This window comes from Dasypus novemcinctus, chromosome 10, assembly GCF_030445035.2.
Source record: "Dasypus novemcinctus isolate mDasNov1 chromosome 10, mDasNov1.1.hap2, whole genome shotgun sequence".
In the NCBI taxonomy this organism is placed as follows: Eukaryota; Metazoa; Chordata; class Mammalia; order Cingulata; family Dasypodidae; genus Dasypus; species Dasypus novemcinctus.
Window position 1 is genome coordinate 38,744,497 of NC_080682.1, and position 18,860 is coordinate 38,763,356.

Sequence of the window (18,860 nt, forward strand, 5' to 3'; positions counted from 1 at the left end):
AGATGTAAAATATTTGCCTTCCAAAGTTATTATGAGAATCAAATAGCAATACAACCTAAGTATGCAATTATATTGTTCTGTCTGTGCAAACTGACTCAATATTTTTTAACTTGCAATGTCATTGTCATTTTTCTGGTCACTAAAAATTCTTCAAAATTATCTTTTTAATAGCTGTTTAGTTTTCCAGCATATATATGTGCCATAATTTAGACAATTTCCCTCTTATTTAATTTTCTAAGTTTTAAGATCATAAATAATGTTTCAATGCATCAGTAGGATTTTTGGGAATAATTCTTATTTACAACTTTAATCAGTTCTTGCAATAGATTGAAAGTAGTGAAATTAATTTTTCAAAAATGTCTTTTTCAGGCTTCAAGGTCATAGTTACAAGAAGGATCATTGTTACAGGAAGATATTTAAGAGTATTCATTTCCCTAAACCCTGGCAGACACTGAAGAGCAGAATGGACACAAATGCTATGCTTATGTTTTATTTTTAAAATTCCTTTTAAGAGTATCAGAATCATTTTCTACATCTACAAATATCAACCCAAAATGAATAATTCTGGATTAATAGTCATAAAGAAGTATTTATCCCACTACTTCAATGGAGAATTCAGAGGGTATTATATATCGTGCACCTTATTTTCTAGGATTCCAGGTGTGGATAATTGAGTGAAGGAAGCAAGTGGTGAAAATAGATCTGAAACCACAGAGCAATAAAGCTAATTAAATAATAATTTAACTTCTTTTGAATGATTTAATGTAAATTCTTAAAGAGTAGAATATGGGTTTAAAGAATCATATAAGATTCTGTAGAACTGAAAATGGGAGGATTGCATCCAGCATCCAGGTGGAATCTGAGCCTCCTCTTGACATAAAGGTGCAATGGACACAACCAATCCAGTGTCCACATAGAAGAGGTGGCATTGGATTGGGAAAAGTGGACATAATGGACAAAGGGTATGGGGAAAGGCAGGAAGAGATGAGAGGTGGAGGCGTCTTCGGGACATGGAGCTGCCCTGGATGGTGCTTCAGAGGTAATCACCAGACATTGTAAATCCTCACAGGGCCTACATGATGGAATAGAGGAGAGTATGGGCCATGATGTGAACCAATGTATATGAGGTGCAGAGGTGCCCAAAGATGTACTTACCAAATCCAATGGATGTGTCATGATGATGGGAACGAGTGTTGTTGGGGGGGGGGAGAGGGGGGGTGGGGGGGTGGGGGTGAATGGGACCTCACATATATATTTTTAATGTAATATTATTACAAAGTCAATAAAAAATAAAAAAATTAAAAAAAAAAAAGATTCTGTAGATGCCAATAATTTTAATGCTTTTTTAAAATCTGTGAACTAAACTGCAAAACTTATTCACATGTAATCTATAATTTCTGAATTCCTTATAAAATAAAGCAGTACCCTATATCTTGTTGCCAAAATTAACTTTCCTAATAAATCCCATATCTGTGGTTTATTTGCAGGAGACAGCAAATACTCTAATTTGGATCATCTAATGGATAAGGACTTTAGAATAGTTTATTTTTTATTTTATTTTTTATCCAACCCCCAAAAGAGGAGACATGAAGAAAGAAATCTATAGCACTGAGTCAGAGTTCATTCTACTGAGATTATCAGACCTCCCTGAGCTGAGCATCTTCCTCTTCCTGGTCTTCCTTTGCACCTGGAGATGCCCATCACGTGGAGTCACAGTGATGGGCAAACTGGGCGTGATCACGGTGTTCCAGGCCAGCTCTCAGGTGCACACTCCCATGCACTTTTTCTGAGCCACTAGTCCTTTGTCAATTTCTGCTACTCAACCACAATTTTGCCAAAAATGCTGGCCAATATCTTAGACAAGGTAAAGATCATTTCCTTCGTAGGATAAGTTGTATAATTCTACTTGTTTTGCACACTTATGACCACAGAGGACATCTTGCTGGCTGGGATGACCTATGATTACTTTTTGGCCATCTGTAACCCACTGCTGTACTTGGTGGTCATGTCCCAGAGGCTCTCTTTGGGACTGTTGTCTGCCTGTTATCTCTGTTGAACAGTGTCTTCTCTAATTTATGTTTAGCTCTTGAGATTCCATTCAATAGTTCAAATATGATTAACTAATTCTTCTTTGATTTACCCCTTATCTTATGCCTTCTCTGATATGTCTTTGAATAGTTGCTGGTATTTATTGTGGTCAGATTCTATGAAATCATCAGAATTCTGATTATCCTCATCTCTTAATTGTTTATTCTCATCACCATCCTAAAGATGTGCTCTGCAGAAAGAAGGCGCAAAGCATTTTCCACCTCCTCTTCTCACCTGATAGCCATCGTTGTCTTCCATGTAACACTCCTTTTCATTTATTGCAGTTGTGACTACAGTCTGAAAACGGATAAATTTGCCATGGTGTTCTATGCTGTGGTGATTCCCTTGCAGAACCCTCTGATCTATAGCCTGAGGAACATGTTTGTAAAAGCAGCTCTCAGGAAAATTTTGGATTCCAAAATATCTTATAAGAAACCACTTGTTTGTTTAGTTGGTTGGTTAATTTTTTTTTTTTAAGAAAAACAGGATTAAGGTTTCCAAACTAGAGGGATGTAGAAGGGTGAGAGATGGGTGTTGCAGTGCTATAGTGAAAGGACTAGTAATTAGCTAGGTAGTTACAAATGTGTATTTTTGATTCACATATGTTTGTGATTTTTCAATTTCCAAGAGCAGGGTTGAGCAAAATTTAAAATGGGCATCCACATTTTGCTTTTCTTCAATTTGATTTGTATTTACTGTATATGGGAAATGACACTTCTAAGACTCGGACATTTAGATTTCTATAAAACCTTCATTAATTTAGCAAGTAATTCATTGGACTTACAATTTGTTTCCATAATCATAAGAAACTTATGATTCTTCTGAAAATTGTATTTCTGATTTTTACAAGTTATATGTTTATAATCATTTGTATAACCACTAAAAGTTGTAGCAGCATTTGTGATTCTCTTCCTACATCCACTTTTTCTTAGTTAGCCTACATTCTAACCAGAGGTATAAAATTCTTAATGTGGCTAACAAGTGGATTTTCATGAATTTACTCACATGTTTTAAATATGTCTTTGCTTTTGCTGAACTGTCCTTACTTCACCCTTTCCCTTCATGGCTAGACCACAACTTTCCTCTCATTCAAAATTATTATAAACTAAATGATACTTTGTTTCCTTTTTTTCCATGTCACTCTCTACATTACAACTACTTTTTAAAAGAAGATTCTCTTCTACCACCTATTCCACCTATTTGCCAAGACTCTATGATTCATTTCTTTTAAAAAAGTCAGTGTCATTCACAAAGCAGGAGAATTACTTTTCCTTCAATTCCCTGGTGCATTTAAGGGTCCAGATGCCAAGAGTCTTACAACTTGTTTAATATATACAATTAATATCAGCATCTAGATGTTTGCCTCTCTTCAGTGAAGATAGAAAACTTTGCAACAGCTAGATTTCTGGTTATAAACCAGAGAAATCCAAGTCAAACACACTAAATCAAGATAGAAAAACATGTAACCTGAATAATGGGGTGTTTCATAGGAACCACAGAAAATGCAAGAGACTGAGTTCAGTAGCTGGACAAAGGGAACAACTTGAAGTAAGGGCACACAAATAACACAGCTCAATATCTCCTATGTCATCTCTGCTACTATTTATGCATCGATTTATTTCTCCACTGTGTCCCTTAAGTCAAGACTCTACCTTTTTTCCAGCCAATATGCAAGAAGTTATGCCAAGAATTCCAAAGTTATGGAGGACAGAATGACATTCTGGTTTCTATTCAGTCATAGTCATATTGGCCCATTTTAAGTGTATCATTCACTGTTGAATCCATCTACTGTGACCAGGTATACGCAGTCACATTGTATATAATGACAATGTGCAAGGTAGGGTATGAGAGTGAAGGAAAGTTGAAAGATAATGAATGTAGTAGTTGAGTAGAAAAAGCAATCCATCTATATTGATTAGATTAAGCTAAACTGAAACATATGAAACTCCTGTGATTTTAAGATTTGGGGGTTTTAATGAATAATCTAGGACAGGGGTTCCAAGTTTAATGCTCCACTCTAAACAATCATGCAGAAACAATTGGCTTTACCATTTTCCACTGGTGACTTGCATGGTTGTTCTGGTCATCATAAGGTGAGCCAGCCAAAGAGGGAAGAAGTGGGAGCCCAGGAGGGGATGTCCTCTTAAGCAAGAAAGTTAAATCTTCACGCATTGCTTTCTTTCCCATCTCACTGCCAAGAACTGAGTCATACAGTCACTTAAGCTACAATAGGGGCTTCAGAACAGAACCACATCCTAGCTACAATTGTACTATTATCAAAATAGAGAAGAATTGAATTTAATAGAGAGTTATCATTCAATGCATGGTAGAATCAATCACAATTTTTTAAAGATATAAATAGAAGATTATATAATCTACTAATTGTCAAGGAATATAATTTCATTGAAGACACAAAGAATCAAGAGTTTCAAAATGTTTTCACTTAATCCTCACAAAATCTTCACTTTTGGCACTCCCCCAATTGAAGCCACACTGAATTATTAATATAGGATTAAGTTTCTTTATGTAAAAATATATTTATACAGAGTAATAAAAATGATAAGGCAAGATACATTAAACAGAAACCTTCTGGTTCTTTTCCTCTACATCCTTACAGAGCCACTGATTAATATCAGCAATTAAATATTTGAGTTTCTGATTTTCTATATCAAGCACTTATTCTTTGCTGTAGTAGGTATTTTATCTGAGTACCCTGAAAGACAGCTGAAGATGGTAAAAAATACAGAGAATGTAAATATGTCAATTATTTTAATGTGACTGATTTCTTCTGTGTTAAATTGAGAATTAAAAATGAAGAAAAATTGGGGACTAGTTAATATCTTCTCCAACCTATATTATTTCAATAACATCTCAATTGCTTTTTCTGATTCTACTCTTAATAAAACCTGAAGTACATTGTGTTCTTTTTTCATATTTCTTTTCTCTATTATTTTACTCAAGGATGCCTATGGAAGAAAAAGTAAAGGATCTTATAATTACATCAAAAAATTAAAAATATGGTTGTAAATTACTGGGTCCCTAAGGAAACTCAAAGTACTCTATATGCATGGCCCCATACTTGGACCTGAATGTGTATCTGTAAACAAGACAAATGTCTTGTTGTCAAGGAATTCATGATAAGAGGAGAATTTTTGGGAAAGAAATATTTCCACTTAATTTATGAAATGTAAAAATAGAAATTTTATAGGAGGGCTATAAACACTGCATTAAAAATATCTAATTCTGTGGGAATAAAAGGTCACTTTTCATAAAATACTAAATACCAGTTGATTCTAAAAGTTGAACACAAGTTTGACAGGCAACTACTGAGACAATTATATAGTGTTCAAAAATTTCTGGGCCTGTTTATCACAGTACCTCGTAGATTTAGATGCTTATTGAAGCATTAATGAATAGAGAAAAATTGAATGCATGCATTATTTTACATAAACTTAGTCAAAAGAATTGTAACTGTTTTCTCTCTCCTATTCATCTTTACTCCTTCATAATGTCATTTTCCTACCATCACCTTTTAGGCATAGAAAACTCTGAAACCAAGTATATAACATCCCTTTTTTCCAAACTCCTTAACTCCCCCCCTCTTATTTAAATAAAGGTTAATTTTTCTTGGCAAAAATAGAGATCTTTAATAAATAAATAACCTGCCAATACATACACTCTAAGTCATTTCCAAGTTACATTCTTTGTGATTAAGAAGTGTCATTTTATTCATTTCAAATTGAGTGTCTTCAGATTTCACATATAGATATGGCATGACTCTACTTCCTGTAACAATTCTATGACTGTGAATGTCTTATACAGTCTTTCCCTATTAGAAAATTACTTTATTATCCAAAGGTGGAGAGGATGGGAGAAAAAAAAAACATACAAAGAATGGCTGAGAAGTTAGTGCTTCTCAGACCCCTTTCCATAGAGAAACTCCAACACAGCACTAATCCAAACAGACAGCCTCAGTTACATTTTAAATAACAACATGATGAACAGATTATTAAATTTAAAAATGCAATGCTGCAGGGAGAGAAGACACCTCCACAATAAATAAGGAGGCTATTTCACACCTGAAGAGTACTGATTGATTTAAAAGTGAAGGAAGTGCTTCATGGAAAAATAAGAATGACCAGCTTTGCCACTGAATAATTTAAATGCAAACACTTACATAACTTAAGAACATTTCCTTTATAGGAAAAGCAACCAACTCTGATTTCTTCCCATGTTAATAGACAAGTACTTATTATTCTCTCCTGCTTATTTATTGGAGTGCATCTTTATCTAATCTTAATAACCAAAAACCATCAAAGATAATGCTTCATCCAATCAGATTTATTCATGAGATGAAACTTCTGACCTTGAAATATACAGACAGTACCACAAAGAATCACTCTTTCATTTTTATGATCGTAAATGGCATGAAATCATTTTGCTGTTGTGAAGAGTTTCATATTTCCTAAAAGCTTACCAATATTATCAGAATATTAAATTCAAATTAATGTTCCCCATGAAAATTTATATGAAATTCTCTGAGATATTGATTGAGAGTATGGATTATGATATTATACTGCTCAGTTGTAAGTCACCAAGGTCATACACTAGCTTCTTGAAAGTGGACACATTATTTGATTTTGTTATGCCTCTAGCTCCTCATGTAAAAGTGCATATTAACAGTACCTACTTAATTTATACAGCATTAAATGAGATAATACAAGTAAAGTTAATAATATCGTGTTTGACACATAATATTTAAAAACTATCAGCAATAAAGGCTTGAATTAATCAAGCCTTTCAGCTCTCTTTGTGGTCTCTGTGTTAGACTTAGAGGTTTAACAGAGGTTTAAATAGGAAAATCAGTAAAGGCGAATGCATCCTTGATGGAAATGATTCTCTTTTCATCAAAGACATAGGAGGCACTGAAGTTCTGTGTTAAAATTGCCAAGGTTTTCTGATGGCTAATGGGATAGTATAGACCAAGTTTGGAAGAGAATCACTAAAGATCACCTCTGGTAATGTTTTCATATAGTAAGATTTGAGTTGGAGTTTTAAATTTAATGTTACTTTTCATATTTCTATAACAAAGTCTACTTTCCTTTTGTGCCCTAAGTACAACTATAAGAGGCTGGATGGTAAGGGAAATAAAATAAAATCATTAATTACAGTGCTTTTTCATGAGGTACTGTTACTGGTTTACAGCCATTTTGACATAAACTAGTCTACCAATTTTCATTATAGAATTCCTGTCAAAATACTTCTTTGTATATTCTCTATTCTCCTATATTCTCCAAAGCAAGAGAAAAGATGTGCAAAATTCAAGAAGAAAGAAAAATGATATAAGTTAAAATAATGACAAATAACTATGATGATGCTAAGTCAAATATTTAACATACATTACACTACTTATTCCTCAAAAAAACTCCCTGAAGTACAGATAATTGATAGTACACAGTTTGCAAAAAGAGAATAGGCACCAATAATTTAAGTAAGGACATATCACCCTAATACTTGTAATTTCCATTTTCAGTCATTTTATGTCAAAGTCTTTGACAGTGATTACTTGAGTCCAGGTAAAATGGAACATTGTTGATGAGATTGATTAGTGGGGAAACTTTATTCATGGCCTTACTCATTCAGGAAATATTTTTAAAGTACTCACCCCATGTAAGCCCTTGATTATCTGCTGGAATAAAAAATTGAATGAGAAGGGGATGAGGACATTATTTTCTTGGAAAATAAGTATTTAGAGCCCACATCTCAAACGTAAAGAGGAGTGATTCTGTGACTCAGTCTCAGATTAAATGTTACTTCCTTGTATTCTTATTGGAGCTCCCATGCATATTGTATTTCTTAATAAATAGACTCTTCACATTCAATTTTAATAAATAACTTGCAGGTTTGACCTCACCAATGGCCCTTATCCTCTGAAAAGACAAAAATAGAGCCCATAATTTTAAGCTTTCGTGTACTCCGTATGTTATACACAGCATGGCCCTTAGTAAGCTGCAATATATACTAAAACATATGCATTGGTTTACTGTGTTATGCATTCATTCAAATATAATTGGGTCCCTGGAAATGAAATTCTCTTTTCGTTCCAGTGGATTTCATAATGTATTTATTTTAGAGGAGAAAAAATGTAGAGGGAAGATGATAAAATTTTTAATTTTTTGAGAAGATATAAAATGGGACAATAACTATTAAAATGTGAAAAGAGGAGGAACAAAAAAAATGATTCCTGAAAGAGAAAGAGATAGATGGCAACAGGGGATTTTAGGGTGTGCAGTAGGTTTCAATTTACAGAACAAATTTTCATCTAAACTTGACAGGTCTTTAATCCTTCCTCTAGAAATTCCTGAAATGTAAACAGAGAAGGGGAGGAATGGAACTTTTTACCTTTAGGGTGTGCTATGAAAAAACAAAAGTCAGAATGGAGGGTTCTCTGAAATAATAAGGAAGGAGCTAAGAATTACTGTGCAGTAAGAAAATAAAACTAGAAAATGTAAGTTGTTTCAGTTGTATGAGATTTGAGAGTGGGAAGAGGAGTTTGGGGTCTTGAAGCAAACGAGGACATTGTTATTTGTATAAGTGAAGAAGAATTTAGAGCCTGGGAAATGTAGATGAGAGTTAACTAGCGACAGTGTGGACTTTAGAGTATGTGACAATCTGTGAAAGTAGTGAATGTTCATTAATAAAGGAAACAAAAACTGGATGGAAATTCCACAAAGTGATGTTGAGGGTACAATACACTAGAGGAGGGATAGAACATTTTGGGATAGAAATGCTTTATTTCTTGAAGGAGCTGATTAAGGTCAGTCTACACTGCATTAAGTACTGTGCTTTCTAATGGTTAGTCAGAAACAGATATTTATTCATAGTTAGAGGTGGAAAAAAGTTACAAGAAGACAGATTAACTTCTTGACTGGTGTCAAGTGAGAACCTCATAATCAACCTCTTTTCTTGCACATTTTCTCTTTTCCTTGTCTAGTTACTCAGTAAAGTCTTAAACTTAACTGTATACTCTGTGAATACCTAAAATTTATAATATAAGTAGCATTGTTAAATTGGTGGAGGACATGATAGGGATGGGGGGACACAAATAAGAAAATTTTATTTATTTTACATTCCAAATTTCAAATGTATATGTGATTTGCTATGATTCATTACTTCTCATATAACTTTGTATGATATAGTAAGTGAGATATAGTTCTATAATAGGACAAATAAATATTCCTTATTTTCTGATAGAGTTTTTCCCAGACAATGAGTGGGCCCAAGGTACCGACGCTCAGGTTGGCCTGAATTGTATATGGTGGCAGAGTCTTACTGACCACCTTACCCTGTGGTTATCCAAATGCAATTCATAAGGAACACATCGAGCCAAAAATGACAGAAAAAAAAGAATTTGGTATTGGGCTATGTATTCTCTTCAAATAATCTAAAATTATCAATAGAAACAGTATAAATAGCCAATTAAAATGATTAAATCTTGCTTTAATGAAAAACTTTAAAATAACCTAACAAACAGAAGAAAAATGTGTATGATTAAAGTTCCACATAAATTCTGATTGCATCAGCTTTGAAATATATTTTCAAGTGCTTAGTGTCAATCTTTTTCTTTTTACACTGGAGCTCTTGCCATTTTGAGAATTGACTCTACAATTGGTACCTATTTCTAATTTCCATAGACACCCAATTGTCTTGAAAAATAACAAAACAATGTGCTGCAACATATATTTACTCAAGACAGTCTTTCAGTACTTTACAAACAGGTAATTCACTTTACAGATAGTGAAGATGAAATTTACTTCCTTTTATTTTTTAGTCTCTATCTGAGAACTTCTGATAAGAAAGAAAGCAGACCAAAAGAGGAAATACACTATCTGAGAAGAAAGGTACAAAGATTTGGAGCTGTTATTTACTGGCTTGGACAGAAGATACCAAGTCTTCTATTACATGGCATTAACATGTATGTCTGCCAGGCTTATAACTGGAACAACTATTTGATTCTTGTAAAAAAAATTCTTAAACATCAAAATATTGCTTAGCTAAGAACTGTCATAAACTTTGTTGCTTGGGTTTGCATGAGACATTTCCATGACAATGTATAAATTTTGTAGGTGAATATTTTACAGAGTGATATTCACAGAATGAAAAAATATATTCTTGAGTTGAATCTACATACTTTTTGAGAGAATGGTAGAGAGTTCAGCAAAGGAAAAGAGAAAAAATATATGTTAAATTTGCAGAAACTGAAGTATCGTGTGTGAACTTTGACCAGTTATTCATGAGGCCCACAACCCAAATTCAATATAAACATTGTTGTTAAATCAAATGCATTGTCCATTTGTCCTTTGAATTTTGTCATGTCTGTCACTCAATTTACTATGCTATGTTAAATTAAGTGGTTTCTAACCCATTTGTGTATAATCTTATTAACAATTTTATTTATACCTCAAAATTTGAGAAGGAAATATCTGAACTTAATACAAAGTTTCACTTAAATATGTTTTTAATAAATAGTCAAAAAAATTATAAATCACTGACTGAATTTATCCTGTTGGGATTGCCAGAATCCATGGAGCAATACATTATACTCTTTGTGCTATTTTTTCTGATTCACACACTTAGAGTTCTGGGGAATATTGTGATGATACTTCTAATCAGAACTGACTCCAGACTTCACACACCCATGTATTTCTTGGCTAACTTGTCCTTCGTGGATGTTTGTTATTCCCCACAATCACCCCAAAAATGCTGGTAGATTTACTATCTGAGAAGAAAAACATCTCCTTTGCCGGCTGCTTCCTGCAGTTGTACTTCTTCATTGCCTTGGCAACAACTGAATGCATCCTCTTTGGGTTAATGGACTATGACCGTTATGTGGCCATATGTAACCCACTACTTTGCACCTTAGTCATGTCCAGGACGGGTTGTCTTAAGATGGCAGCTGGGGCCTCTGCAGCAGGATTGCTGAGCTCCATGGTTAACACCAGCTATGTAAGCAGTTTGCCATTCTCTGGTTCCAATGTTATCCATTGTTGGAAACTGAGGCACGGTGGTCTAGCAAAGGGAGACATGCTGTTTCCATGGCTATGCTTTTAACATAGGAATGCAGCAATTAAGCCTTTCGAGTCAACAGGAAAGAGCTCTCCAGGGCAGAGAGAAATACGAGCAAACACACTTTTTAGTTTGAAAGGAATACTAAATCTTTGTACTTTAGGATAAGTTCTTTAATTTATGAGTCTTGTTAATGGCTAGTTACACTACTTGTTACCTTGATAGTTTGAGTATATATAATGCCACATGTAGAAAATAAAGTTGTCTGAGGAGTGACTACTCGCAGACCCCCAGATCCCAGCTCTCTCTTTCTTTCTTTCTTTGTTTCACTCTCTCTTTCTTTCATTCCGGATACCCTTCGGGTACAAATCTCCAACATCTGGTGCCCAACGTGGGGCCCAAAGAAGTTGGTGAGGCTTCCAAATCAGTATCGGGAACCACGGAAAAGACCTCATCGAGGGTTGTGTGCGACATCCAAAGCAGAGTGACTCAAGTCTTCAAGATTAAGTAAGTAACATTTCCATGAAGTCATCAGGGTAATGGGAAATCAAATGGGACGTGTGGAAGCATATTTGCAAGTGTTAAAAACTTTGTTGAAAGCTAGAGGGGCGCCTGAAAATAGTTGTGAGTTAATAGAATTGTTTGCTTTAATACAAAAGTACTGTGGTTCGTTTCAGCCTCAGGGGCATAATGTTTTAAATTTGAAACAGTGGAAATGTGTAATGAAAGCTTTACAAAGAGCATATCAAAGAGGGGAATTCATTCCATTATTAGTATGTGCCTTATGCCACCAGATAGTGGCAGCCTTAGATCCTTTACAGTCTGAAGAAGGAGAGAAAGATGAAATTACTATATTTTCTAAGCCCATAAGTAAATCTGAAATAAAAGAAAGTAAATTGGAACAAGAACAGGAGCTTGAGGTGAATGGGGAACTGTCAGGTTTTCCCCCTCATCCTGATATTAAACCTTTCATCAACAAAAGCCCAGTGAAGTGTCCTAATGAAATACCTTCTGTGTATCCAGTACAACCCTCTGCACCTACTAAATTGCCTTCTGTTACTAAGCCTAAGTTAGAAATGTTTTCAGATGTTGCCAATGCTTTGCCTTATGTTAAACAATTATTATCTGCTTTCCCCATAATATTATATGTGATACCACCAGATACAAATAATCTGCAAGGGGGTGTCCAGTTTCATCCTGAGCCAAAAACCTTTTAAACTATTGAAAGATTTAAAACAGGTGAAAGTACTAAATAAAGTCCTTATTAGTGAAATCAGGCTTGTAAGAAAACTCTCTGTTAAAGTGTTAACTAAGATAAGGAAACTATTCTGGCAGCAACTCTGCAAACCCCCTGCTGGCTACATGACAATGTAGCTGTGGGCTAGTGGGGGTTAATAGCGTTAAGCCACTGTAAAAAGAGAAAAACATGGCAACATTGGTGTTCTGTTTTGTTTCAATGCTAGTTCTGGTTGGCCCTATTTAACCAAGATAATAAAATTAGTACAAAATTTTTATCACGGTTTAAAAAGGAATTTTCAGTTTTAAGTCAATAGTTTACTCCTGAACTTCAAGTCTCAGTATAGTCTAACAGAGAAATAATCTAAAAATGTGTGTTAACCGTCTGTCTAAACTGCTAAAGTAGAGCTTAACTACATTTATGCTGCTCAAGTTATCTTAACTGATTGCTGATAACTAATAAAAATGTTTCCAAGTACAAGCTTGCATGTTACAGGCAACATGGATTCCAGAAGAAATCTTAAAAAGTGAAATGTAAGATGTGATATAACGGAGAACTTAAAAATAGCTATACCAAGAAAGTAAGAATTATGAGTTAATTGTAAACTGTATGTTTCTGTTAATGTGTTGTAATTGTTGTGTGTCTGTCTATTTGTTCAATGTCAGTGTATATTATGATACCTCCAGATGGTAATATAAATTAATAAGTAAAAATTTTTAAAAGAGCTTTATTCAAATGGCCAAAAATTAAATAAGTGCTTATATTAATACATAAGTTTAAATGTTAATAAGATGGCTACAATGACAAAAATTGTAAGTCTTGATTAACAAAATTACTATAAGTCTTTTCATAAAGTTATTCTTGCCTAGATTGAAATGAATAGTTTATTTCTCTTCACAGGATAAAATGAAGGATGTAAAACTTAAATAAATATTAAAGAAGGTTAAAAGTGTGTGGAAATGCTGACCGAAACTTACTAAGATTTTCTAAAAGGTGTGTTTTGTCCTAAAGTAGGACGGCTAATTTTCATAAACTCTTGGAACTTAAATGCATGTAGCAAGTTGTAGAAGATATTGTGGTAACTTTACGTATGGAAATGTGTTCTGTGAAGGTAAAATTTGCCTTAAAATAATATAATTATAGTCTATATGGTTATTAATAATTATAAAAACTTTAATGAAGCATTGTTTAAATTAAAGTGTTTAAATGGCTAATTCGAAAAGGTCATTATTAAACAAATCTGAATTAATAATAATAAGGATAATTAAAGGTAATTTTATAACAGGAAAACATGTCAGCAGCCAACCTCCCCTACCAACTTGCTTCTAGGAGACTGTTTCTGTTATTGCATGCTACTAAGTATTTAAAGTGAAGAAAAGTTAATTATTTTAACAAGCTTGTTTAGTGTTAATGATAATTATACATTGTAAGAAATTTGCCTGGTAACTTACATATGTGGAATGTATGGAATGTGTTTTTATTGTTAAGGAAACAGAAGATGATTTTGTCCTAAGATAAAATGATTGATTATTGGGAAAGCATAGAGTATGAGACAAAACCTGAATGAATACTGAAAGTATAAAATGTTCATGGAAAAGAAATTTTTATGATTAAAGTTGAGTAAAATTTGATGGGTCTATCTATAAGGTTTTAAAAGCTTTAGTATCAAGTAGTACGTATCAAAATTAAAAATTTTGTTCTTTCTCAAAATCTCTCAAGTCATTAGTCTGTTTTGGAAAAAGATTTTATCCTGAATAATCGGTATGCAAAGAAAATCTGTTTTACTAAATTAGCTTCTTGTTCTTTAACCTCATCATTTCCTCGGTGTTCCAGCAAGCTTAATGATTACATAGGGGCTGTTGGGGTGGATTTGGGGGGAGACAAACTTACACTTTTAGTACTTTTCAATTTAGAAAGAAAAAATCTAAAAATGCCAAAAACTTGCTTTGGAAACAAAGAGAATATTGCTATAAACAATAACAAAAAACATAAGTGCACATGAAACCATTTCAACAGGAATCTTTAGCCCTTACTCATTATTGTAATCTGGGCCCCTTACCTAGAGCTCCCTCTATGGCTTCCCTGTTACCTGTGTCCCTAAAAGTCAGCCTACCTTAGCCTCAACTAGCCCTGCTGAGCTAATGGAGACTTTCCAAGACCTTGGGTGTGCAATCCCTGCTAACTGTGACTGAAAGCAACCTAATGAGGTTTGACCTGCTAAAGTTTGTGATAAAGATGCCATTTTCAGCTTATGCCACATATATGTCAGAATAATGTCCATCTTGCACGTGCTCCATTTTTGCACCTGAACTGTAATCCTCTCCTCTCCTGATCAGATGTTTAATAAACAACCAATCAGAACATGTCAACCCATATTTCAAGACAGATCCCACCTCCCATTGTTCCCATTTTATAAAACTTCCTTAGGTTTTAAACCTGGAGAGACGGATTTGAGCCTTGCCACCTGTTTCCTTGCTGTCAACCTCACAATAAACTCTTTCTTTCCTCAATATCCTGGTATGGCACTGACTTTTGTGCACACCAGGCAGTGGACCCACTTGCTCAGTAACACACAGCTGGCTTTTTATTGTCGTTGTTGCTGTTGTTGTTGGTTTAATGGTTTTTTGGTGGGTTTTTTTTTTTTTTTGGTAAGAATAACCCTTGCATGAATGAACTGTGTTAATTGAAACAACCCCAAACCCTCTTAATTTCAACTCCACCACCAATCTGACCACCTCAAAATGTTTTAACAAAACTATGACACAAGTCTTTTTGCTGGGGATTTCAGGATATTTAAAATTAGTCAAACCGGATTTTATTACTAAGGAGTTTACAATGTTGGAAAGTGACACATAAGTTAACAAAAGAAATGTAATTTTATACTATGCATAATGGATGCCCTACATTCATAAAATCATTAATATATTGCATATGATTGTGGAAAGGCAATCACAAATGCTTAATTTAAAATGTGGAATTTCAGATAACCATCGAAGAATTATCAGATTTCTAAATGGAGAGGTGAAGGAGAGTGGTTCAGCAATGAAAGAAACAGGATGAACAATGAAAGGATATTAAAGTCATTAAGTAGAGGGTCTAACAAATTTCTTTAGACATCTCCTTGAGCTGTACAAAGAGTGTGTATATATGCAGAATAACTGAAGACCATAATATTGCAATCAATTCTGTTCCCTTGTTGGCATTGGTCAATTTGGAGAAAAGAGTAAAGCATTAAAAAGTCAGTCTTTACTTAAGTTATTGTGGCATTCACGAGGGAAAACACAGAATCAGAAATCTAATTAATCTTATGTATACATAATAAAGCAGACTAAAAGCAGAGGATTTAGGGATTTAAGTCCCAACAGCCATTTAGAATAAAATAAAATGTGATTGGTCTGTTCCTCCCCTACTAAAGGCATGGAGAAAAAGACTTGCTCATGTAAGGTAGGTTTCTGAGCTTTCACAATTAAAGAATAGAGAGAAAACCTTTGTGCATGTGTGTATGTAGAGAAATATGAAGAATCAAGTATTGAGGAATGTTTAAGTGAATCATTTTATGCCTACTTACTCTATTAAATGAATTGTGAACCCTAATTTGACAGACCAAATTTGTATAGAGAACATACAGATTTTATTTATTTATGTTTTAACCAAGATTTGTAAGTCATTATGTTTATCACTGTGCAAGTGGTATTATTTTCCTTATTAATTAATTCTAGCTTTAATGCAAATAACAAATGAGGTATCACAATACAAGAAACAATATCTGTAAATATGTATAAATTCAAGACCATGTGGACCGCATTGTATAACATTTAATTATAGAAAGAATTAAATTCAGAACAAAGACCACGTTCTCATTTTCATATAGTAACAAGAGATGCAAACACACCAGACATACACTTAAACACACACACATATACAAGAAATATAATACTCTATATCTACAAAATATTTGTTGTTACTCTCCTCATTGTCATTTTAAATGGAAAAGTCCATTAAAAATAAAAAGACATGCAAATGTATGTGTTATAATCAGTGGTCCCCACTTCTTGATAGCATATCTGTTAAGTTTCTCAGGGGACTTTGTCAGTTCAGTCATACAATGAGTTATAAATACTGTTGAAAAGAAATGAGGACCTGTGATAGAAAAAGTCAATAAAATATGTCTCATATGTCAGGAAACCCTATGGATACCATACACCAAAAACAGTAACATAATGATTTTATTTATTTACTTAAATGCAATATGAATAATTCAGTGATATGTTCTTTGTTGCTGAAACTTTAAAAGTCCATTGTGTTTTTTGCAGAATGTAATATATTTAGCCAGTTTTTTGTCCATTACAGTGTTTATTTTCAAACATATGATACGTTTTATGCTGTTACATTCTGGTTCTTCTATCTAACTTTGGAGTTTCTTTGACATCATTTTGATCTGGAATAAGCTTTCAGTTCAGTCTAATCTGCATGAGACAAGGTAAGATGTTAAGATATCATATATCTCATGAACGATACCTAAATTTAGAATACAATATTTTGAAGTCTTGTTTCAAACTTTTTTGTTTTTTCAATGAGAAAACAACACCTCTTTCAAAGTGACACAGGGTATTTTCTGAGGATAAAGAAGAAATTTTACAGAAGCAAATAACATTCTATTTTACAGAAAATAGCTTGTGAATGTCCAGGTAGTTAACTGTGTATCCACTATTTTCTTGATCATTTTTGCAACAGTTCAGAGCAAGAGAAAAAGAAGAATGAACAGGGAAAATTGCTCCTCCTTGACCGAATTCATTTTCTTGGGAATAACTACTAACTCTGAGATCAAAGTGACTTTATTCACCATACTTCTGGTTGTTTATCTCATTAATATTCTGGCAAACCTCGGAATCATCATTTTAATTAAATTGGATTTCCAGCTTCACACACCAATGTACTTTTTCCTCAGCCACCTCTCCTTTTCTGACCTCTGCTATTCCACAGCAATTGGGCCCAAGATGCTGGTGGACCTCTTTGCCAAGAACAAATCAATTCCTTTTAATGGTTGTGTTCTGCAATTCTTCACTTTCTGTATCTTTGCAGATTCTGAGTGTCTCTTGCTGGCAGTGATGGCCTTTGATAGGTACAAGGCCATTAGCAACCCCTTGCTCTATACAGTCAACATGTCCAGCAGGGTGTGCTCCATGCTCATGGCTGGGGTGTACCTGGTGGCAATGGTGGATGCTCTGACACATACAACATTAACATTCCACTTATGTTTCTGTGGATCAAATGAGATTAATCACTTCTTCTGTGATAATCCTGCTTTGCTGATGTTATCTTGCTCAGATACACAGGTCAATGAAATAGTGGTATTTACCCTTTTTGGCTTCATTGAACTTACTACCATTTCAGGAGTTATAGTGTCTTATTGTTATATCTTCCTATCAGTTTTAAAGATCCACTCAGCTGAGGGGAGATTCAAAGCTTTCTCCACCTGCACATCCCATTTAACTGCCGTTGCTATTTTTCAAGGAACCATGCTTTTCGTGTATTTCCGGCCTAGTTCCTCCTACTCCTTAGATGAAGACAAAATAGCCTCATTATTTTACACCCATGTGATTCCCATGTTAAATCCTCTCATTTATAGTCTAAGAAACAAAGATGTGAAAGAAGCCTTGCAAAGAGTGAAAAATAGAAGGTGCTTTTGAATATTATATTGATAAATATATACATATATACATACATACATGGTTGTTAAAATCATTATGGGTTTAAATCAACTGTTAATACATGAAGGAAAATGTAGTCTCAAATACTCACTTTAAAAAAGTGTTTGTGCAAATTTCAATCATAGCAGAATTTTTTCCTTTCTTAAATGGAAATGTTGCATGGATAGATCTGGAAGTAATGCATTCTACTTCCTTATTATCAAAAACTTAGCTGGCCCTTTTTGTCATGTTAAATTTTTATTTTTTCTACTTTCACTTATGTACTTTTTAAACTATTCTAAGTTGTACTGAGTGTTTATTAAATATCTTTTGCATATTTAGTTGCTTAGTATTATACTTCAGAGTGAATCTAGAAGGTTTACACTAAGGAAAATTACAATCTAGTAGAAATAAGAAAGACATTACTTAATAAGCAATCAAATAATTATTAAAACCTGCAAATCATCATAAAATAAAAAGACTGTGTGCTGTAAATCCAAAGAAAAATCTGAATTTGTTATGCAGAGAAGAAAGGCTTCCGTGAATGAAGAAATTTTGTCTCAGGTATAAAGTATGAATAAATGTGAAATTTGGGTATAAGAATGCATTATAGTCAGTGGGACTGGCAATTAGAGAGGGAACAAGAAAGATATAATTGTTCTTTTTAGATGAAATGAAGGTCAATATGCTTAGATTATAAAGAACAAAGGGAAGGATCTCAGGAAAATACATACTTGAAGGGTAATTCTTAATTGTTTCATCATTTCCTCCAGAAAATT

General features: G+C 33.8%; 1 protein-coding gene across 1 annotated transcript; it reads left to right on the top strand.

The window, feature by feature from the left end:
• The first annotated feature begins 17,148 nt into the window (after positions 1-17,148).
• On the top strand, positions 17,149-18,081 carry LOC101415472 (olfactory receptor 5W2-like). The gene has a single exon (XM_004483935.3). It carries the CDS (start codon positions 17,149-17,151, stop codon positions 18,079-18,081), a length of 933 nt encoding a protein of 310 aa, XP_004483992.1.
• The last annotated feature ends 779 nt before the right edge of the window (positions 18,082-18,860 follow it).